This window comes from Acomys minous (genome assembly GCF_964271855.1).
Source record: "Acomys minous genome assembly, chromosome: 12".
In the NCBI taxonomy this organism is placed as follows: Eukaryota; Metazoa; Chordata; class Mammalia; order Rodentia; family Muridae; genus Acomys; species Acomys minous.
The window spans coordinates 101,341,958-101,365,917 of record NC_140493.1 but is presented as its reverse complement, the minus strand read 5'-3'; the positions used below and the strand labels follow the sequence as shown (position 1 = coordinate 101,365,917).

At 45.1% G+C, this 23,960-nt stretch overlaps 1 protein-coding gene across 4 annotated transcripts in view; it reads right to left on the bottom strand.

The window, feature by feature from the left end:
• Window positions 1-22,945, bottom strand: part of GNA13 (G protein subunit alpha 13) — a 62,880-nt gene extending 39,935 nt beyond the window's left edge. For 2 of the 4 annotated variants that reach the window (XM_084751406.1, XM_084751405.1), the window contains exons 1-2: window positions 22,479-22,945; window positions 19,564-19,790 (exon numbers count right to left, since the gene is read on the bottom strand). In XM_084751406.1, the coding sequence (XP_084607532.1) occupies window positions 19,564-19,790; window positions 22,479-22,761 (510 nt within the window). In that variant the 5' untranslated portion in view covers window positions 22,762-22,945. The remainder of the gene's footprint in view (window positions 1-19,563; window positions 19,791-22,478) is intronic. The other 2 variants (XM_084751407.1, XM_084751404.1) reach the window with 2 other exon arrangements.
• Between the last annotated feature and the right edge of the window lie 1,015 nt (window positions 22,946-23,960).

Below are 23,960 nucleotides of genomic sequence, written 5' to 3'. Positions count from 1 at the left end.
AACACCTAGACTCAAAACTTTTGCTCTCTGTATCCCAGAACAGGATTATTATCTTGTATATAGTAACAGGAACATCTGCTGGATGCTTTGTACTGTAACTTCCCCTTTCTGACATCCTGTTTCCACCTTGTATTTCTACAAATGTCAGTCACCGAGAGCATAACATATGGAAGGATGGGTTTTAGAGTAATGACTACTAAGTTACAAAAAACAAGAAAGAAACACAAATATACATATGGCTCAGTTCTTCCAAGTCTATTTATTTTTTTCAGTATGTGTGAGAATTGTGAAAAGCACTGTGGAAAAAGCACAGTATCAAGATGATCTAAAGATAAAATTTAAAGATCTTACGGTGTGAGGGCAAACATTAAATGTTACCACCAATTAAAAAGGCATGCAGGCCGGGCGTGGTGGCCCACGCCTTTAATCCCAGCACTCGGGAGGCAGAGGTAGGCGGATCGCTGTGAGTTCGAGGCCAGCCTGGTCTACAAAGTGAGTCCAGGACGGCCAAGGCTACACATAGAGACCCTGTCTTGAAAAACAAAAAAAAAAAAAAAAAAAGAAAAAAAAAAAGAAAAAAAAAAGGCATGCAGGAAAAGCAATAAAGGCTGCAAACGAAGATACACAAGTAGAACTTAAAATTTTTATTTATTCAGCTGGGGACTGGTTGCCCACACCTTTAATCCTAACACTTGGAAGGCAGAAGCAGGTGGATCTCTGTGAGTTTGAGGCCAGTCTGGTCTACACAGTGAGTTCCAGGATAGCCAGGGCTACACAGAGAAAGCCTGTCTCAAAATACAAAGAAGCATGACATTTATTCTTGTGTATGAGCGTGTGTGTGTGCCCATGTGTGGAGGTCAAAGGACAACTTGCAGGAGTCGGCTCTCTCTCTCCATAGCATGAGTTCTAGGACTAAATTCATGAAGTCAGACTTGGCAGCCAAGTACTTCCTTACCCCCGAGTCATCTTGCTTGCCCTCAAGGAGGACTTGAAGAGATTACATGATGGTGAATCTTCAGAACTGCTTTTTTCTCTAAGTAAACTTAAGTTTCTGAATATTTGTCTTTTAAGCAACAGCCAGGCAGGATGGGGCCTAGCCCAGGTCTCCCTCTGCAGAGATGAAGAGGAGTCATAGACCATATGACATCGGGAAGGATTCTTGCCACAAATAGACATTCGAAACGTTAATGCTAGGGCATTTGACAAATGTCAATTCTGACAACAGAACTGCAGGCAATATGAACTGTGCGTGTGTCAACTTCACTGTACTGGACTATTTTATAGACTACGACAGTCAGAAGGCAAACTGAAACCTGCTGCTCAGAGTGTGTGTGTTTGTACACTTGGGTTAGCTCTGCGCTGCAGTGCTTAGCTAGCAATGCTAAAACCCTAGACTTGATTCCCACCACTGGGGAAAAGAACATGTTTTAATATGAACCATCGTTGCTTAACCTCATGAAATGTGAAAATTTTAACTGCAAGGCAATTAAATATGTCTTTAAATGGGAAAATGAGTTTGCTTTGAAAAAAATTAAGAGTCCCCTCCCATGAGACAGGGTCTCTCTGTGTAGCCTTGGTTGTTCTGGACGGGCTTTATAGACCAGGCTGTCCTTGAACTCACAGCAATCCACCTGCCTTTGCCGTTCGAGTGCTGGGATTAAAGGCTTGCGTCACTATGCCCAGCTCGAAAAAATTAAGGATCATATTTTTATTTAAATGAAGGTACAGCCATCACCTAAAACAGTCTCCTGCTTATTAATCCTGCTCTGCTTGAAAAGGTACTGAATGTATCACATCAAATACTCTTTCCCCAGAGAAAAGCAAAATAATGAAAGATTTAAAAACAAGAAATAAAAAACAATCTCTAAGACAAGAACCAACAAAAGTCCCCAGAAACCAGGCAAGATGAGATGCTCGAGGGCAGAAATAAAACAGACCGGGACTATGCAGTGTACCGCGGCACCTGTCTCTCCATTTGAGTTAGGATCTTGCTCTGTAGCCTAGGCTGTACTCATTCTGTAACCTAGATATTAAAATTCAAAAGAAAATTCCTTCTACCCATTTATCAATATTAACTTTACAGAGTCTGATGGCATATCAACCAATCAACCAATTAATTATCAACCAACCAACCAATTAATCAATCAATTTTCACTTTGCAAGGCCTAGTGGCATAGGCCTTCTTGGAAGACTGGGGAGGTGAGGCAGGAGAGTTCTAGGTTGAAGGCCAATTTGGGCTATAGAATGAGTACAGCCTGGGCTACAGAATGGATATAGCCTGGGCTACAGAGCAAGATCCTAACTCAAATGGAAGAGACAAGTGCAATGGCACACAGTTTAATCCCAGTCTGCTTCATTTCTGCCCTCAACCGCTCATTTTGCCTGATTTCAAGAGACTTTCATTGATTCTTATCTTAGAGATTGTTTTGGTTTCTTGTTTTTAAATCTTTCATCACTTCACTTTTCTCTAGGGAAAAAGGACTTGATGTGCTACATCTCCCCCCCCACCCCCCCCACCCGCCCCAAGACGGTTTCTCTGTGTAGCCTTGGCTGTCCTGCACTCACTTTGTAGACCAGGCTGGCCTCGAACTCACAGTGATCTGCCTGCCTCTGCCTCCTGAGTGCCTCCTTACCAACTCTACGAGCCAAAATTAGTTATATCAACTCTTGGTACTTGAAAATTTTTTATTATTATTATTTTTGGTGGGAACAGGAAGTTACAAGTGAGGGGATAACAATCAAGATGTAATCTGAATAGGTTATAATAAATTAATTTTTTAAAAAGTCAGCTGGAAAAAAAAGGAAATTATTTTTTCAAAATATCTTTTTAGTAAGCAAAGTAAAAATTTCCTAAAGAATACTATTTTTGGTCTCAAACTCATGGAGATCCACCTGCCTCTGCCTTCCAAGTGTTAGGATTAAAGGCGTGCGCCACCACCGCCCAGCCAATAAATGCTTCTTTATGTCAAGTATTTTATATTTACCACCAGAATGATTTGTAATCTTAATGATGTAGCTTACCTATTAAATGGTAATTCTCCTACCTCAGAAGTCATTTTTAAAAAAAAAAAAAAAACAACAGTACCGTAGTTTATTAAAATGCTTTATCTTGGAGGAACAGAAGACTCAGCCATACCTTACTAAGCATTTATACCCTATAACGGGCTCAATTCTGCCAGTATCACAGAAACTCACTTTACAGGGAAGGACTTTCACACTGCAGCAGTGGGCCAGCTCTGACCCATGTGGTCCTGTTTAGAGTTACTACTTTTACTTCCAGCTTAAGTAAAAAGTTCACGCCCATTTCTAAAGAATCTGCTGGTACTGAGGAAAATCACTGCCAGGAAATGCTAATGTTGCAACCATAAAGGAACAGGACGGAGAGCACAGAAAAGTTTATCTCAATACTCAACATGTATTCAGATTCCAGAGAAAGAAAACCAAAATGTCAACAGAGATGTCTCAGATGATGGTACGGAGCATCACTGCAGGATGGCCCCTACCACATACAGCTTGAGGACTCAGTTTCATCTCCTATGGACCCAGCACCTACATCAAGCAGCTCACCACTGCCTGTGGCTCCCTTTCAAGGGGATCTCATACCTGTTCTGGCCTCCTTGGGCACATGCACACACATGTTGCACCACATGTATGTTCAGGCACACACAAGTAAAAAATGATAAATAAACCTTAAATTTTAAGTCATTCCCTCCAAAAAGCTAACAATTTTCTTCCTCTTCAGTTTTCACATTAACACATTTAATACAATAAAGGTTAGAGTTCTGAGCTTTGAAAAAATGCTTCAATGTTAGCTATATTTTCGAAACAAGTCAATTATACACAGTCTCAAAACCATATAAAGAACACTGGAGGAGGGCTGGTGAGAGAGCACAGTGAGTGTGTTGGTTAGGGTTTTGTTTTGTCAACTTGGCACAAGCTAGAGTCTTCTGGGAAGAGGGAGACGTGAGGGACTGCTGTCATCAGATGCCCATAAACAAGTGTGTAGAACAACTCGCCCACTCTCTGGCAGTGCCACAGACGGTCCTGCGTGTTTAAGGGAGCAAGGCAGGAAGGAGCATCCCTCCACGGCCCTAGTTTCACTCAGCTCCTGCCTCCAGGTTCCCGCGCCTTAGCTTCCCTTAGTGACAGGCTAACCTGTATGCTAAAGTAAACCCTTCCTTTCCTCCCGATGCTTGTGGAAGTGTCTTATCACAGCAATACAACAGCACATAGGACATGGGTAAAAGCACTTGTGCAAAGCCCAACAACTAGAATTCAACCCCTGAGCCCACACAGTAGGACAAATCAACTCCACAAGCTGTCCTCTGACCTCCACACATGCGCCCCTATACATGTGTAGCTTACACCCCCCACGCTTCCCTCACACACACATTCTCCCCCCCCCTCTCTCTCTGACACACACACACACACACACACACACACACACACACAGAGTAAAAAATAAAAAAAGTATTGCCACAACTAGAAGTCTTCAGTAGTAAATTGGTTTTTGCTTTCTTTCTTTTTTTCAGTTTCCTAAAATTAATGACCTCAACTTCAGGCAGGCAGGAAGAAAGGGAAGAAAAAAAGGAAACATGCAGCTTTCTGACATACCCCCTGCGGTCTCCATTGGGAGCGCTGTCAGAGGCTCCTGACACCCACAGGCCCTAGGAGTGCACACCAGAGGGAAGTTTGCCTCTACGATGATAATACTACAAATCCTCAAACTCAAAGACTGCACAACAGCAACATTAACTAATAAGTGAGAAGCTGGTGACAGGAAAATACAGATGCCTTTTTCCCAGTTTTATGCTGACTCCATGTCCCCAGCCTCTCTTGCCAACAGTGAAGTTCATTTAGCCTATTTGTCTCATCCCGGGATCCTATTAGACAGCAAAGCAAGGTGACCAAAATATTTCAAATACTGCCGAACATGAAAATTAGCTCAAAATATATCTGGTCACATCAGTTCCCGTCTCCAAGTCATGATCTGATTACCTCTATTAGCATGAGAGACAGAAAAGCATGGAATTGAGTGCCAGACATGGGCTATGGAGCTCTACTGCCTTGGGTTTAAATCATGAGGTACCTGCTTTCTCTGAGGTACTTTCTAAGCTAAAACAAAAACAAAAACCAAACAAGAAACCCAACCAACCAACCAACCAACAACCTCTGCACTCCCCTCCACTGAGACTGAGAACTATCAGTAAAGAAAGGCAGCAATTCCTAGGGTCTTGTCTGGGCCCAGAATATGCTCTCTAGGGTAAGTGTTCAGTGCACGCTTGATGAAGAAGCGAAGGGCATGGGTACACAGTGACCACAACACCACCCTCACTTTACTAAGCGGGAAGTCATCACCTATGAAACACACCAGCACAGTCTGGATCCAACCAACCTCAGTCTGAAAATATCAGGAGCAAAGTTTCTATCTGGAGCCAGGAATGGTGGCACACAGAGGGCAGCCTAAGCTACACAGTAAAGCAAGAATTCCATCTGCACTGAGCACACAGACTCTTTTCTTCTTGTCATTAATCCCGAAACAATAAAGTACAGCTACTTAGGCAGCAGCACTATACTGCATGAGACACTACTAGTATGCTAGAGGAAATTTAAAAGCACACGGCAGGTTGTACCTAGGTTATATGCAAATACTACACCATTTTTATAGCAGAGACTGCACATTAAGAGTCTGTTATCCCAGGGAGTTGGTTGCCAGGCCCCTGAGGTTATAAAGGAACAGCTATACACAATGGTAAACTCTTATGTATTTATGTAGCATGATAATTATTTTGAGAGCACATGTGCCAATCTGGCCTTGAATTTGCTACAAGACTAAGGATGAGAGCTAACTCTCCTGCCTCTACCTCCTAAGTGGTAGGATTACAAGTGTGGTACTACCATGGACCAGTTATGTGGTGCCGGGAATCAACCCCTAAGCGTTGGGCATACTACGTAAGCACTCTACCACCTAAGCTATACTCAACCTCATTTAGCCTACCAACTCATATTTAACTCCTTGAGAGGGCTATTCAAAGACACTGGTTAATACAAACACAATGTGTTGAATTTTAAAAAGGTCTGGAAACCACAACTTGCTAAGCCAGGTGGTTGAAAGTGCAGCAAAAGGGAAATGAGAACAGCCGGCCTGACTTCAAGTGACTCTCCTCCACTTCCTCACCTCTTTCCCCTCCTCAGGCACTTCCAGTCTGGCCACTCCTCCCTAGTCACCTGCCAGCCAGCACCCGGAGCCTTCCTGCTGCCAGCTCCTCACAGACAGACTCACTGCTCTGTCTCAAAGCACTGTTCTGAGTTTCTGCAGCAGCCAAAGAAATATGTTTGGCTTTTTTCAGACTTGATCCTGCTATGACGTAGGTGACTTCAAACAGGCAATCCTCCTGCCTCAATCTCCCAAGTGCTGTGCCAGTACATTCCAGGGCACTTCTCCTTTTCATGGTGATTTCTGCCTGACTTTTCTTAAAAGATGCCTAGGTCCCTTAATACTCCACTATGCCTAGGTGTGGTGGCACACACCTGAAATCCCAGCCCTGGGGGAGGCAGAGGCAGGCAGATCTCTGTGACTTCAAGGCCAGCCTGGTTTACAAAATGAGTCCAGGACAGCCAAGGCTACACAGAGAAACCCTGTTTTGACAACCAAACCAAACCAAACCAAACCCTCTACCCCGAGCAGCCCTATTTTATACTCTTATACTCTGAAAAATCATATACACTGCAAACAAAAAGTTCACGCCTCCCTCCAGTCCCAATCTCTGCCCTGGATTCAAACTCTCTGCAGTGTCTCACTCACCTGTAGGCACTACTGTTTCTGCAGCTCTCCCAGGTTGACAGCTGCACGCAGGACAGGCCCTGGAGCAGGCCTCTTCATACAGCAGCCTCTGTGTCTTGCCCAAGGTCCTCTGGTGGCTTCCCACTACATTCAGCGCTCCCCCTGCCTCATATGGGCTACAGGTCTGACAGTAACAGCTGTCACCAGACTCCCCCGCATGGTCAGGCCCCCACATGCTCTGCCCTCACTGACACTCAACATGTTTTCTGATAAGCAGCAAGCTTTCCCAACCTCACACACTGGCTCCTTCTGCCTGCTGAACTCATCCCCTCTCTGCCTGGTGGCCACTTTCTTATTCATAGTGTCTTAAATAAATGTCAACTCCTTGGACCTAATTCTTGGTGTCTTGCTGCTCCCTGCTCTTTTTCTTTGGCGTACCCACAGTATGTACAATTATCTACTGCCTATTCACCATGGGTAACTTTAGTCAACATCTGTGACCAACACAAGTTATTTTTATTTGGTCCTCTACCAGAAAGGCCTGCAAAAAAGACACCTGCCTCATTAATGGATATGCAACAGCATGTGACTGGTCCCTCCCTCATCAATGGGTGTCGAACGAAATGTGACTGCATGGACTGCCAGGAGCACCCCACAGAACTGTTACAAACCTACACCCTGCTTTTCTGTTACTTAGTGCTTTCCCACTCTCCTCATCTTTTTATTTCGACATTAGAGATGGAGAAAAAGCAGATTACAATGAAACTAGACTATTTTTAAAAGTAATAACTCCATACCTTAATCCTTGCACACATGTGTACACACACACCTCACATGTTGTACACACCCACATCACATATAACACCAGACATATAACTCATTGTTTATCTATTCAATAAAACATGACCACCATGCAAGAAACCAACAAATAAAAACAGACATAAACACATAATCCTATAAAAATTTAATTGCTATAAAACAAAACTTTTAAATCAGATTAGATATCCTATTTTAAGGTCAAAAGTAAAAATACTATACAGTGGGGGAGGCCTCGGTTCTCTCAACTGTAATATCAATTTTAAAACTGGGTGGTGTGCTGGCTAGTTTTATATCAACATGACACAAGCTAAAGTCATCTGAGAGGCAGGAACCTCAACTGAGAAAATTCTTCATAAATGTCTGTAGGGCACTTCCTTAATTACTGACTGATAGGGCAGTCCATTGTGGGTGGGGCCATCCCTGGGCTGGAGGTCCTGGGTCCTGTAATAACACAGGTTAAGCCAGCCATGAGGAAGAAAGCGAGTAAGCAGCACCCCCATGGCCTCTGCGCCAGCTCCTGTCGTGACTTCCTAATGGTGAACAGTGATGTGGAAGTGTGATCTCAACAACCCTCTCCTCCCCAACCAGCTCTTTGGTCATGGTGTTTCACAACAACAGAAACCCTAGCTAAGACAGGTGGGTTTGGGTGGGTGGGAGGTGGGATACTGCTGCTTGTTTTTGAGACAAAGTCTCACTATCTGTGGTGTAGGTTATCCTAGAATTCCCTATGTAGACCCGGGTGGTTTTGAACCCAGAGATCTGATCCTCCTGCCTCTGCCGCAGTGCTGTGATTAAAGGTAGATACCATCATTCGCAGTTTTTTTTTCCTTTTGAAGTGGCCATGTTTATGACATGTCATAATTTTAAAAGAACAGCAACAACAACAAACCCCATTGGAAATCCATTTGAAAAAACCAAAAATCCAGGGGTCCCGCTCAAACTAAGGCACCAGCCAAGGACAATACAGGCGGTAAACTTTAAACCCCTACCCAGATCTAGCCAACGGTCAGAATTCTCCACAGTTCAGTGGAGAGTGGGATATGACTTTCACACATACTCTGGTGCCTCACATTTGACTATGTCCCCTGGAGGGGGAGACTGGTGGCACTCAAAGGAAGGACAGCAGGCTACCAAGAAAAGACTTGATACCCTATGAACATATACAGGGGGAGGTAATCCCCCTCAGGAACAGTCATAGGGGAGAGGAATAAGGGGAAAATGGGAGGGAGGGAAGAATGGGAGGATACAAGGGATGGGATAACCATTGAGATGTAACAAGAATAAATTAATTTTTAAAAAAAAGTAAAAGAAAAAACAAACATCATGCAAGTGTTATTCTCCTTGTCCTACAGTTGGAATGCATGCTGCTGGCACTGCAGCAGTTTAACATGACACTCACCAGAGTTAAAGCTGAAGGGAATAAGGTTTGCTGCAAACGTGGCAAATTAGCAAGAGTTAAAAGCAGCAAATCATTTATGTTGCAAGATTTCTAACTGAATTGGCTATATCCCATCATCCACTTCAGATCTGGGTATGTGGGTTTGCCTTCAGGGCCTTCTGCACACTAGGCAAATGCACATCTCCAGACCATTTTTCAACAGTTTGGATTAGGATAACTAGCATTTTGCGCCCCTGTGAATACATATATAGAATTTAATTATTTGACTTTACCAAAAATCAATAAAAACGAATTTGGAAGGCACCATGGCCATGAGCAGCCACTGTCTGAAGTACGCCCATACACATTTCCTCACTTGTCAGGTCTACTGCAGCAGAGTTAGCTGGGCAAGCACATGCAAGCCACCCCTAGCAACCCGGAAAACGTGGGCAGGGGCTTGTTACTTATAATGTCCACAAATCTTTCTTTTACTTAACAGAGAATGGATAACAAACTACACATCCTGCCGTCTGAAGTTTAAGTAAAAATCATCTGATAAGAGAAGATAACAGATGACAGACTCGACACAGTTTCTACCCTATTTAACACACACACAATTTAAGCCAGAAAGTGGCAGTGCACACCTTCAATCCCAGCACTTGGGAGGCAGAAGCAGGCCGATCTCCAAACTTGAGGCCAGCCTGGTCTACAGAGTTCAGGACAGCCAAGGATACACAGAGAAACCCTGTCTCAAAAGTCAAAAACAAAATAAAAAACAAACAAATTTTAAGTTGGGAGAGCACACCTGAAATTTCAGTTCCTGGAGACTAAGGCAGGAGGATTCTAAATTCAAGCCATTCAAACTTAATGTCGCACGCCGAAACCTGAGCCTGTAACCCAACACTGGGTTGAGACTGAGGTAGGAGGAGAGCTGTGAATCTGAGGCCAACCTGGGCTACACGGTAAGTTCCAGGCCAGTCTGCACTATAGAGTAAGACCCTGTCTCAAAAGGAAATTTAATGAGATTCTGTCTCAAAACAGAGTAAAAAGCACTTGGGAGGCAGGCACAGTAGCAGAGGGCGGAGGTTTACATGTTCTTGGCCAGGCAGAGCCAGTCAAACCTTCTCTCAAACAAAAGCCCAAAGAACACTGGGGATGGAGTTCCAGGTAGAGCACTCTGTCCATTGTATTCACTTCCTAACATGACAATAAACAAACAAATACACAAGGGCTGGAGAGATGGCTCAGCAGACATGAGCACTGGTTGCTATTCCAGAAGACCCCAGGTTTGACTCCCAGCAACACAAGTTGGCTCACAATCATCTGTAACTCCAGTTTCAGGAGATCTAATACCTGTTTCTGGCCTGAGGGCACCAGGCCAGCACATGCTGCATAGACATGCTTAGAGCACAGCCCACCCCCCAGCAACACCCCATATGAGAGAATCAACTAATAAACATCCACGGAGGTGGTGCATGTCTATTTCGCCATCACTAACGTGGAGGGAGTCAGGATTGTTCAATATCCTTGGATGCAGAGTTCAAGGTCAGCCTGAGCTACACTGCCCTACCTAAAAACAAAAAGAGCAGGAAGGTAGAGATGGAAGAAAGTCACAGAAGAAAATGTTCAGTTACCTGAAGCTGGAAAGATGGCTCAGTGGTAAAAGCAATAGCTGCTCGCCTAGGTGCGGTTCAAGTCCCAGCACCCACATGCCAACCAGCCATCTAGAACTCCTATCCCAAGGACTATGACATCCTATTGTGGCCCCCATGTGCACGGCATGTAGGTGGGCATCACCACATATGCAGACAAGACACTCATATACAGTTTTGTTTTGTTTTTAAGTTACTCAAAGGCTAGAAAACAGTATGCCAAGATTATGAAATAAAAGTTCCCTACTCCACATATTCATGTCAGCTATTTTTTCTTCTTTAAAAAAAAAAAAAAGCTCTAACTAAATATAATTGCTCTAGTTCAAAGAACCCAAAGACCTCTGGGGATGTAAAAGTACGATAGGAGTTTTGTTTATTAACACTGTTTTTAAATGCTACAACCAATATCTGTTTTCTTTTTCTTTTGAGAAAGGGTTTCTCTGTGTAATAGCCCTGGCTGTCCTGGCCTCTCTTTGTAAACCAGGCTGACCTTCAACTCACAGAGATCGGCCTGCCTCTGCCTCCCAGGTGCTAGGATTACAGGCGTGCACCACTGGCCCTAGCTGTTTTCTTTTTCTTTAGGGAGAACAAATGTGGAATCTTTTTCTTTATCAAGAGAAAGTAGACCCACAATTAAACTTTTTTTTAAAAGTTATTCTTGTACAAAGTGTTACGTTTATCCTACAAAAAGCAACAAAAAACATTTTAACCTGAGTATTGAAAAAATAAGAATGTAAGGAATTTTTTTAAAAACCTTGGAAATGAAGGCTAATTATCCTCTGTAACCTGGGAACTCATGGGACCTCTGCCAAGTCACAGGCAGGGAAAGGCCAGAGCAGGAAAGGGTAGGCCTGTGTGCATGTGGAAGGGCCAAAAGGAGGGGACAGAGACAAAGGGAAAGGGAATGAGAGAGAACGCTTCCAAAGGGACAGCAAGCAAAGCGCCTGCATCCGTGCCGACTTCCAGCAGCACACGGGGATTTTGAGCCCTTCTCCCAAAACAGCTAGAGCTACATAAAACAGTCTCCAAACTATCTAACTCTGCCTAGAAGGCCACAGTGAGTCAGCTCCACCAAGTATCTGTACAATGCTTTATTATTTAAGTCATTTTTATTTTCAGTGTCAGCTGAGTGTCTGAAATCTAGAGTCTCCAAAACACCAACTGACACAATGCCACAAGTGGAAAATCCCTTGACTAGCATCATGTGACAAGTCTCAGGCGAAACACAGGCACACTTACAACACTATACAGTTGCCTTCAGGCTATGCACATGAAGTGTGTATGAAGTACAGGTGAAGTCCATGGGTAGGCTTGGGTTCCATCCCTTACTATATGTATGCAAAGATGGAAAATCTGAAACCCAAAACATGTCTGATCCCAAGATTTCAGACAAGGGATATTTAACCTGAATTACATTTGATTCTTTAGGACACACACCTTTGATCCCAGAACTCGGGAGACAAGGCAGGCAGATGTACGTGAGTTCCAGGCCACCCTGGTCTACAGAGTAAGTTCCAGCCAGAGCTGTTACACAGAGCAACCTGTTTCAGAGAACCAAAAAACAAAAACAAAAACAACAAAACCAAACAAACCCAAACAAATGAAAAAATAATTTATTTTTAAAACCACTAACAAGTATGCATCCAACAGCAGTTCACAAGTGCCTACAAGCTAAGTTCCAGGGGGTCCAATGCCCTTTTCTGATGTCTGTGGGCACCTGTGTGCACATGGTGTACGCAATCTGTACACAGGCACACACATAAATAGTCTTATCTGAAACATCAAGCAAAGTGCTACTAAAAGGCAACAAGAGACAACGTATGAATGATCACCTCGGAGATTTGGATGTGTGGTCCTCTTGGAGATAGCATGGTGTACCAAGGTAAGTCACACATTCTACTTTATTCAGAATCCAGGATGGTTATATAGTAGCAATCAAGTTCAGAAGAGTAAAAGCAATCAAAGCTCACAGTGTTTCTTTTATAGCTTCTGAGGCACACATGGCATAAAAGGAATGTTGATAGCTAGTAACAGCATTGCCAATAATGCCAGGTGTCACCATAAGGTCATCACCGTAGTCCTCACAACAGAATAGATCCCACAGTCAGCCCTATTTTATAATCATGGAAACCAATTCAGAGAGGCTGAGCGCCTTGTCCTAGCTCACACAGAGACTGACAGCCAGGGAAGCCTGGTTGACTCGCCTCCTTGCTCTACTTTTAGCCCACCAGCCAGACACCACCTCAAAGTATCACACTAATGGCTGTGTTAAAATGTTTCATCCTTTGATAGTAGTTCACTTTTTAACTAGTATGAGAAAGAAAAGCATCACCAAGTACATAGACAAAATTAATCAACAGAAATTCTAGCCAGGGGATCTATGTCCATTACAGACACAGGAAGGATGAGAAAACTCACCCACTGTACTGACTGAAAATCCTGAATTGGGATGGGGTGATAAGCCTGAGCTCCCCGCACTAAGGAGTCTGAGCAAGAGGATCACAAGTTCAAGACCAGCCTGGGAGTATCCCCAAAAACAAACAAACAAAACAATGCATTTTTTTTCAGAAGAAGAATTAAGTATGAAAGATTAACTACCTTCCCTAAGCTCTATCACCCACCAAAGTTCAGTTCTCAAAACTATTTCCTTTGATGTCTATCAGCCCACTCAAATACTGCTCTGCTCCTGGGGCTAAAACAAATTATTTTGAAAAGAAGCATCTTGTAAAAAAAAAAGATGGGCTTACAATACGGTCAATCAAAAACAAAAGGTATCATGAGGCTAGAGCTAAGAATGAGGTATGTTCAAGCAAGGAAATAAAAGTGTCTGTAAGTACACAGAAATAAGATTTTTAAATTAGGTCATTTCTGACTGAAACACAATTTGTGACAACAAGCAATCTGGGTGCTCGCACGCACACAGTATGGGCGGGTGGTGCATCTGCACAAGAAGCATGTCTGTGAAAACAGCCTGACCTACGAGTCCTCTCTCCAAAACAAAAGCCAGTCTGAAAACAGCCAGGAGACAGGCACTAGTCTGCAGCGACGTTCCACAAGAGGCGGCACCTCGGATGAGGATTCCTGTCACAGCGAGGAGCCCGCCCTGGGATGAACCATGCACACAGTGAGCACCCTAAGTAGGCGAGCTCAATATCAACGTCATCTAAGAATACGTCTATCCCAGCTGCGAGCTAGTCAGCAGAGTAAAAGGGGACTAAATAGGAACATTATGAACACTGAGAATATAAAAAAGGATATGTGACTGCAACGCAAACATTGACAAAACCTTCCACATCCACAAAATGATGTGCTGGACCTTAGTATAGGAGTGCTGGCTGCCTGGGAAGAGGGAGTTCAGAACAGCTGAAGATGAGAGTCCAGGAAGTGATGGGACAGACCATGCAGAGACACTTTCCAGTCTACTATCACTTACGAGGTCTATGAACTGAACCTGAGCATCGAGGAACCTGTGCCCAGGCCTCATCTTTCCCGTAGTGAGCTGAGAGCAGCAAGGGTCTCATCACTGTTTGTTGTTAGAAGCTAGGGGATAACATATGTAGCAGTGACCGCCCCAAACACGAAGGTTCTAAACAGGAATTAGAGTTATCTGCACTATCAGTTAACGCTCTAGAAAAACAGCAGACACCCCAACTTGTTTAGGCTCCGGCCTATTTGTAAAAGGGGGAATGGGAACAGTCCATCCAGGAAGTGCTTGGGCTGCTGTTTTCTCTAAAGTGAGCTCATAAGCTTCTGTCCTGGGTTAGGTCCACACAGGAAGTAGAATTCTGAAGCTAAAGCCCAGTTCTCATGATGAGCCAGCTTCCTTGCTCCACAGCTTTCTTATTTAACAAATCTGTTAGCAGCACCAGTTTCTTTCTGGTAACTTTGTTAAGTCAAAGGTAAGGCAAAAGGCACTGTACTACCCCCCGGGGTTACTGGCTCAGCAGCTCCCTTGTATCCCCCCCCCCCCTCCTGGGTCTCTAATACAACCCTTGAGCTCCCTATGCAGCCCAGGCTGGTTTCTAATCCAAGGTCCTCCTGCCTCAGCCTTTGTGAGTGCTGTTATTAAAACAGGAGAATGAGTGGGGTGGGGGGTGGGGAGGTGGTGCACGCTTTTAATCCCAGCACTTGGGAGGCAGAAGCAGGCGGATTGCTGTGAGTTCGAGGCCAGCATAGTCTACAAAGCGAGTCTAGGATAGTCAAGGCTACACAGAGAAACCCTGTCTCGAAAAACCAAAAAGAAAATAAATACAATAAAGTAAAATAAAACAGGAGAATGCTTCAATGCCTGGCCTCAATCACCTTTTAAAGCAAACCCAAAGCCAGGCGTGGTGATGCACACCTTTAATCCCAGCACTGAGGAGGCAGAGGCAGGCGGATCACTATGCGTTCGAGGCCAGCCTGGTCTACAAAGCAAGTCTAGGACAGTCAAGGCTACACAGAGAAACTCTGTCTTGAAAAACCAGAAAAAAAAAAGTATAAAGCAAACCCAAATTTGTGTTAAAGGATCAACAAAAGACTCAGATGGTACTCTATTTTACCAGGCCGGGCATTGTGGTGCATGCCTTTAATCCCAGCACTCAGGAGGCAGAGGCAGGCAGATCTCTGAATTGGAGGCCAGCCTGGTCTACAAAGTGAGTGCAGGACAGCCAAGGCTAACACAGAGAGACCCTATCTTGAAAAACAAAACAAAATATTTTACCAACCACGACACAAGTTCCTAGTTTTACTTAGTTGAGACTCAGCTCCTTTTACAGATCACCCATGAAGCAAAATGGTTACTCTGCTACAGAGATTGTAGGGGAATGTGTCTTCCCCAGTAACTCTCAGCCAGAGAAGTTAAGCTATCGTCCAGCACAAACTGCACCAACTGAGCAAGAAAGCCAGGGCCACTGAAGGGACAAGGAATGACTAACACGGAGAAGAGTTTTGGTTTCAAGAGCTGCACAGGCAGACTGGCCATTACAGGAAGCTGAACTAATGCTGACAAAGTTAAACTGTTTACAGAAACTAGGAAGCTGTCCCCTGTTCCTCCCACTGTCACACACCCTGTCCTGTCCTCTGTGGCCAGTGTTGCTTATACTGCTCAACTGTAACTGTAAATTGAACTAAGAAACTGGTAGGCAGTGACTCCCAGGCATTTGCTAGTCTGAGTGTGTCGCCAGCTGCATCACACGCAGCCAACCTCACCTAGGCAGGCAGTCATCCACACTACCAAACGCCCAGCCGCTGTCATCTGAGAAGCTTTTCAAAGCAAGATGCCTCACAAGCACAGTGGAGCTACCAGGGGCAACAGCCAAGGTGAAGTGGCTGGAGACGCTGCCCGTGCTGGCTTACACCTGGGAAGGCACCTGACATTTGGACAGCAATGTGATGCTGAGATTTTTCTTTTCCACATAAGCTATTTAGTTTACCCACAACAGAAATTAACCAGAAAAGGAAATGTTTAATGTGAGAATTTTGAGAAATATCATGTTAGCACGCCAAAATTACAACTAATAAATGAATGTTCCGCTGTAGCGTTGCTTTCCTGGTCCCTTGTCTGAACAGCAAGAGGCACTCACTCATCCATCTTAAGCGAACTGAAAGATGTGAAAGGATCTCTAAAAATATCAGTAATTTTCCTCGTTTCCGTTTATAGTAGGTTAATATAAGCAACCACTGGTTGGAATAAAAACTTTTAAAAACAGCTTTTCTATTCATTCATTCATTCATTCATTCATTCATTCAAGAGGAGCCCACACCACAGCTTGACTGTGGAGGTTTACAACAATCCGTAACTCCAGCTCTAGTAAATCCAACACCCTGTCCTCATGGGCATTAAGCATATATGCAGGCAAAACACATTTTAAAAATTTCTAAGCCAAGTGCAGCGGCTCAAGGGTAATCCCAGCACTATGGGAGGCAGAAGCAGGCAGACCTCTGTGAGTTTGAGGTGAGTTCCAGGATAGCCAAGGCTACACAGAAAAACCCTGTCTAAAAAAAACAAACAAACAAACAAACAAACACCAAAAACAACAACAACCAAAATGAAAAAATTGTTCTAAAAAATTAATAGAGAAATATATTTAAAATATGAATACCACTGCTCTAAATAAAGGAAGATTGAATGAGCACACATGGCCCAGAAAAAGCAAGCAAAAGAACTGTATAAAGAAGCTAGGGAAGAGGAAAATCAGGACACACATGTGGATTAAGAGGTTCTACATTATCAGTTCTACTGCTGAAATCACAGGTAAGCTAACGTCACCCACAGCAAGACGTGTGTCTACACACAGAGGAAGCCATCCATCAGAGCTTGCTGAGTACCCATGCTGCTTCAGGAAGGCCACTTCTGGAGTTTAAGAGGAACAAAAAACATAAAAAGAAAGGGGATGAGTTTATCCAACCTTACAGAGGAGAAAAGATGGCACCTGGGTATCTGCTCTATGTAGGCACTGTGTGGACAGTGACTTTAAACAAGCAATGTGCTTTCTTAGTGCCAAACACGACAGCCCATTAAAAAATATGCAATAATCAAGTACCCATCATGGGCCAGATCCTACTGACAGTGCTGAAAAGACACTCAGGGCAGGAAAATCCTTGCCTCTGGTTTAAAAGCAGATCTCACTTTACTAGAGGCACAGGAACCCGCCTTTCCCTGTTGATGGTAACATTCTTCTACTGAAACATTAGTTAACTCAAGGCAAGGATACACACCTCTTCCCCGAGTGATTTTGTTTATTCTTAAAGTAAAACACACGCATGCACCTTACTCAACAATGACACAGACCTTGCTATGGGACTAAGATGTCAAAGTACAGACTCAGACCCTGTCGGTGGTACCCCAACTTCAACTAGATAGGCTTAGGACAAAGAGACTGGTACCCCAACTTCAACTAGATAGGCTTAGGACAAACAGAGACGTTTCTTTCCCACAGGGAACTCTTCAGATACACTGTTGTTCGTTTATTCATTCAGGGCGTACTGACTGCTTACTGTGTAGGTGGCTGTTTTTTCCCTGGCCTTGGGAAGATAAACATTGGAGAAAACACTGGAAAGTGTGTCTATTGAGAAAATAAACCTAGAAAGATAATAAGCTGCCTTTAAAAGAGAGCAGTAAGAAGGGACGTCAAGCAAGGGAGAGCAAGCAAGTCCACAGAAAATACAAGGACCACAGGGACCAAAGGTCAAAGCTAACCAGAAATCTGGTGACTCAATGAATGCCATTTATCAAGTTAGACTCACAGTTTTCGATATGTTGCTGGCAGACACTCAATCTGAGAATTTGACATGATGCATACGTGGATGCACTGTACCAGCCCAGCACACAATGCACAATACAGTAAGGAGCATAAGGCACAGGTTTGCAAAAACGGTTTCATAAACCTTTCTTGGAACTTTTCTGGAACTGCCTAGACTGTTATGACTACAGACTGTACCAAGGGAGACTGGTGGCTGTACACACTTGTGTAGCCACACCCACGAGGATCATCTGAACCTTAGTGACATCAAACAATTGAAGCAGTTTTACTTTAACTGTCACTTTACTTGAATTGAATTAGAGGATAGCACTTCAGAGCTGGGCAGTCTCCACACTGCACACGGCTACACGGCTACGGCTCTGGTCTTCCGCAAATACAAACAGCGCTCACAATTACATTACATTAAAAACCATTTGATTAAAAATTCTGTCTCAGTTCTTGTTTTTTTATCTTTGTTTTGTAAATCTGGGCCTTGCTGTGTCACCCAGGCTGGCCTGGGACTTGTGACCCTTCTGTTTCTGGCTTTCAAGGAGCTAAGATCACAGGCATGAGCCACCAAGCCCCACTCACACTGGCATCTTTAACCGTGGGTCAGATCCCACCTTCCTGTTCTCCCGTCAACAGTGTAGAACAGCTATGGGGTAGTTTCTAATCCCTAAGATACAGGAGGGGAAACAGATGAAACACATGTTTCCCATGTGAAACAACAGCACAAAAATAGTATTTTCTTTCTTATGAAATATTTTAAGGAGTATTTACTGTTGAAGAGTTTAGTCTCTCGGCTAGACACAGGGACTCATGCCTGTAATCCTAGAAGTTAGGAGGCAGAAGAAGGCAGGCCATTCTAAGTTTAAGATCAGCCTGGTCTACACAGCAAGAAAAAAAAAAAAAAAGAAGCGTCTAATCGCTTTATCTCAAGCTTGTCTGTGTCATTAGATAAGTGCCTCAAAGGCTAACTGGCACATGTGGACAACCAGACTCACTCACTAGACTTACTCACAAGACAAAGGTCATCGTTTTAGAAGAATATGCTACTATAGTTGTGAGAAAAATATTTTTAAAGAGAGAATAAAATTAAAATGTCCTGAGAAAAGTCACTACAACCTTACTTTCTAACCAGTAAAACAGCTTCATTAAATCTACAGAGTTGAGCCGGGCGTGGTGGCGCACGCCTTTAATCCCAGCACTCAGGAGGCAGAGGCAGGTGGATCGCTGTGAGTTCGAGGCCAGCCTGGTCTACAAAGTGAGTCCAGGATGGCCAAGGCTACACAGAGAAACCCTGTCTCGAAAAACCAAAAAAAAAAAAAAAAAAAAAAAAAAAACAACTACAGAGTTGACCTTATTTTTGAATCGTGCTTGGTGAAAGGCACACAGAGCCTCCCAAGTATCTGAGGCTACAGTTTTGAACTGAAACATTACACTGCACAAGTCTGTCAGAGTGTGCTAAGCCAGATATTGCTAAATGTCATCAAATAAAAGTACCCTTCAGGGCCAGGGTGGCTCAGCAAGTAAGGGCACTTGCCACCAAGCCTGAGGACGTGAGTACCCACATGCTAGCGGAGAACCAACTCCCACAAGTTGTCCTCTGATGTCCAAATATGTCCTGTGGCATGCATGTGCCCATAAATAAAGATGCAAAAATATAAAAATATATAAAAACACATTTTAGAGAAGTGAATGTCTTACCAGCTGGAATTCCCGCCGCCGATCATAAGCATTCTGTATGCCGCTATCGTCCCATAAGGCTCTGATAGCAGGAAGATACTGCAAAAAAACTCGAGTTTCCACCATCCCCTGGGCGGCCATGGGGGCGCGGGTATCAAACGCCATCAACTTGTCTCCATGGAGCTGGTTTTTGTTATCTCCCCAGGGAATATGAAGCTTTTCTCGGGCATCTACCAGCACCCTCATACCTTTGTTAAAAAAGAAAAAGAAAAAGTGTGAGGAAGACCCACTAAGATACCATCGGACGCTTTCACCCCAGTGTTACTCAGTATTGGTGCCTTAATTTTTTTTAGCTATTACAGAACCCCCACTTCCAAAATGGAGACCAGAATCAAAACAAAATCTTAAATTTTCTGAGGTTTAAGAAACAATTGTTCACAGTCTTAAAATTAGAAGCCTTGGAAAGTATTAATAACAAAATCACTCTTTTGGAAGGACCTTAATATGCTACAATTCATAAAGTCATTTCTGGTGTAGTAGGTAGTCAAAACCGGAGACGGAAAAAATAAATAACGCTGCCTAACCCGAAGCCAGGCTAAAGACAGCCGGGCACACGCTAAGAACGGTTCATCGTGTTCCCTACCAACACTGTCTTCTAGGACAAATATCAACTCAAAGCTCCCCCAGACCAAGCTACAAATCAGTGCAATCACACACTGGCTTTAGAATTACCTAAGGAAATGATATAAAAATGCAAAATGATGCAGGGCAGTGGTGGCGCACCCCTTTAATCCCAGCACTTGGGAGTCAGAGGTAGGTGGATCTTTGTGAGTTCGAGGCCAGCCTGGTCTACAAAGTGAGTCCACGGCAGTCAAGGCTACACAGAGAGACCTTGTCTGGGGGGGGCGGGGGCGAGGAAAATGATACAAAACAGAGGTTTCAGCTTACACAAGTTAGTTCAAATTCCACACTCCTGTCACTAAGCTGTTACCTCTGTCATTAGGAAGTCATTTCTTTCTTTCTTTTTTTTTCCTTTTCTGTTTTTTTTGTTTTGTTTTTTCGAGACTGGGTTTCTCTGTGTAGTCTTGGCTATGCTGGACTTGCTTTGTAGACCAGGCTGGCTTCGAACTCACAACAATCAGCCTGCTCTGCTTCCCAACTGCTGGGATTAAAGGTGTGCGCCACCACTGCCCAGCCTAGGAAGTCATTTCTTTGACTAAATGAAGAAGAAGAAGGAAAAAAAAAAACTGTTTTGCTTTCAGTTGTCTGACCATGCCAATTCAAGAAAATAACATGCCTAGTTAGACTTAAACTTGATCACACAATGATGCTCAAAGTAATTCTTAGGCCCAGTGTGTATCGAAAAACAGGTGGTTTACCTTACTGACAGTGAACATGAGTCTATTCATTAACATAATTCTTTAAGTTCAACTGTATCAGGATACAAAGGTACCTTCAATTAAGGGCTGGCAAGGTACAGTTTACAGCCTTAGAAGAGACTTTAATTAGTTTTGTGCTGAACATTAGGGCAGACTAAATACAACCATCCTTTACAGTTTAACTGCAGAGGTACCAGGCTAAGTAGGAGCCATGGACTGTGAGCTCTTGGCCTAGCCCATCAAAGTCTCCCTCTCTAGTTTTCCCTGACTTGAAATCCTGAAGGGGGGGGGGGGGGATAGACATGAAGGAGCTTGCTTATGTATTTCCTGAACAACAATAACAAAAAACCACCATGGGGGGGGGGGGATGCAACACAACTCCTTGCAATGACCTACAAACTTAGTTTGCTTCCAATTTCATAGGAAAAAAAAATAAGGTCAAACATTCAGTGCTGTGCCTCAATTCTGCCCATGTCTTTTATGTATATGACACTGGACAATAAGGAAAAAAAAAGGTGATCTTTTCAAAGGACAAAATAAAAGCCACCTCTGCAATTTATACAAACACTAAACAATAAAGACCTTGTGTATTTTTCACTTAGGAACACTATTTCATTTCTAAAATACTGTCAAACAGGACTTGTAAAGCCCACCGTTCCAACTCCACACATATTCACTATCTGACTTCTCCTCTACTACCTCCTATAACTTTTAAGCCAAAGGGTCTTTGTACTTAAACATAAATTCATTTAAACATTAGAAATGATGCCGTTTTTCTCCTGTCCCGAACTATGAAGAAGAAGAAGAAGAAGAAGAAGAAGAAGAAGAAGAAGAAGAAGAAGAAGAAGAAGAAGAAGAAGAAGAAGAAGAAAAGTGTGCAACATGTTGAACTGTGATTATAAACATCCTGTAGCATTGAGGCGACAAAAACCACTCGCACTTATTTTTTTTTCTAATATACTCTCCTGATGCCAGTTCAGTTCGAGTTTCGTACTCTTGCCTCCAAAAGGCACTAGAGGCTGTCTGTCACTCTATGCCCTTGACAAGAGTCTCAGGGTAAAAAAAAAAAAAAAAAGTTTCCTCATTGCGACCGTTCCAGAACTTGCTTAAGAGGTGGCCTAGGAAGCTCAGAGCTGGCAGGGTAACAGACTCGGTTACTAGGGTCACCCACCAGAGACGGGAAGATGAGGGAAGGATTGTGGGGGTGCAAGACTTGGGGCAGCTGATGGGTGGTCCTGCCTTAACTGCAAGGAGGACACAAGTTGCCCCGCTGCCCCGAGTCACCCTACCCGCCCCACTTCCCTCTCGGAGGGGGCGAGGCCAGCAACGGGGTGCGGGGCCCGACCGTGACCCTCACCCGGGTAGCACCGGGGACAGCAGGGCGTCTGGGATCTGAAGGGCTAGGGCACAGCGGCACACAGGACCGTGCCCGAGGCGCGCCCACCCGCTCGCCCGCCCGATCCGGCCTCCTCAGACTTGAGACGGGAGGGTGAGGGCGGTGCCCGGCCCGGCTCCCCTGGGGTCCCCGGGTCCCCGAGCCCCGCCGCGCCCCCGCACCTTTGATCACGTTGCTGTAGATGGTGGGGCGGAACTCCTCGCGCGCGCGCTGGTCGAAGTCCTGGCCGTGGATGATCCGCATCTGCTTCAGGAAGGTGGACTTGCCGCTCTCGCCCGCACCCAGCAGCAGGATCTTCACCAGCCGCTTCACGTAGGTCTTCTCCCGCGACAGGCATTTGTCGATCTCCTTGGACTTGCGCTGCTGCTCGGCCTCGCCGTTCGTCAGCACGCAGCCCGGGAAGCACACGGACAGCACGGAGCGCGACGGCAGGAAGTCCGCCATCTTGCCGCCGCCGCCGCCTCGGCGGGCCCCTGCGGCTCCTCCACCTCGTCCTCCGGCAGCGGGAGGCTCCGGCAAGGCGGCTGGAGGGCGGGGAGCGCAGCGGCGGCCCGAGCGCGCCCGGGGAGGGAGGGAACCCGAGAACTGACTCGCCAGGGCGGGCCGCGCCGGCCGGGGGGGAGGGTGGGAGGGTGGGAGGGAAGGAGGGCGGGCCCGGGGAGGGGCGGCGGCCGCCCCTCTCTGGGCCCGCGCGCGCGCACGCTGCCCGTCGGACACGCGCACGCAGGCACGCAGCGCTGGAAGGCCGGCGGGAGTCACGCGCTCGCGGAGGAGGCTGAACCCGGGAGCGCGCGCGGAGAGCCGGGGAGAAGAGGGAGGACGCGGGGGGGGGGGGGGGGCGGCGGAGGGGAAGCCCGTGGTCACGTGGGCCGGGCAGGACGCGCGCCTGCGGATCCAGAGTTTCTGTTTCCCTTTAATGCAACTGCTTTCCCCGAGCCCAGAGGCGAATAAGCCCATCCTGACACCGTTCTATTAGAGATGCTTCTTTCTACTGTTCCCACGGTCCTTTACTATAGTTACTCGCCCGCCGCCTGCCGTCACCTCCACGCGCTCAATTTTGAGACCATTGGCTGGGACATTACCGCACCGACTAGTGCAAGCCTGCAAAGTTCCCCAGTGCCTCCTCTTTCTGCTCTTCTTCGTTATGTTTTGCTTTTTTTTTTTTTTTAACCCGAGGCAAGATCTCATTCTTCAATTTAAGGTGGCCATCCTGCCTCAGCCTCCCTCTCAACTGCTAGGATGACGGGCAAGCACTTTACTCCAAGGTCCTTCGTTTAATTAGCAGCGACTCTCTTGCTCTGTAACCGTCCTGAGTCTAGAAGGATAGATAACTAGATGTCAGGTGTCATTATTGATCACCACCCCTATCTAGCAATTCTGGGCACTGTTGATAACATGCCCTGTTTGGAGGAAGAGTTGGAGTTGATGCTCACGTGAGACGTGCTTGGAAGGCCGCTGGTGGCTGCCTCACTAACGTGCATTCCCACCCGGCCTGTGGCTTGGGTAATGCCTGCTGAGGTCAGTGCATGGTGGAGAGGGTGAGGTCATGGTGAAAATCCCCCTAAACCGGACACTGATGCACGTTCTTCCCAAGGAAGCAGATAAGCAAACAGCCTAGGATCGCGGCGGGCACATTTTAGGTT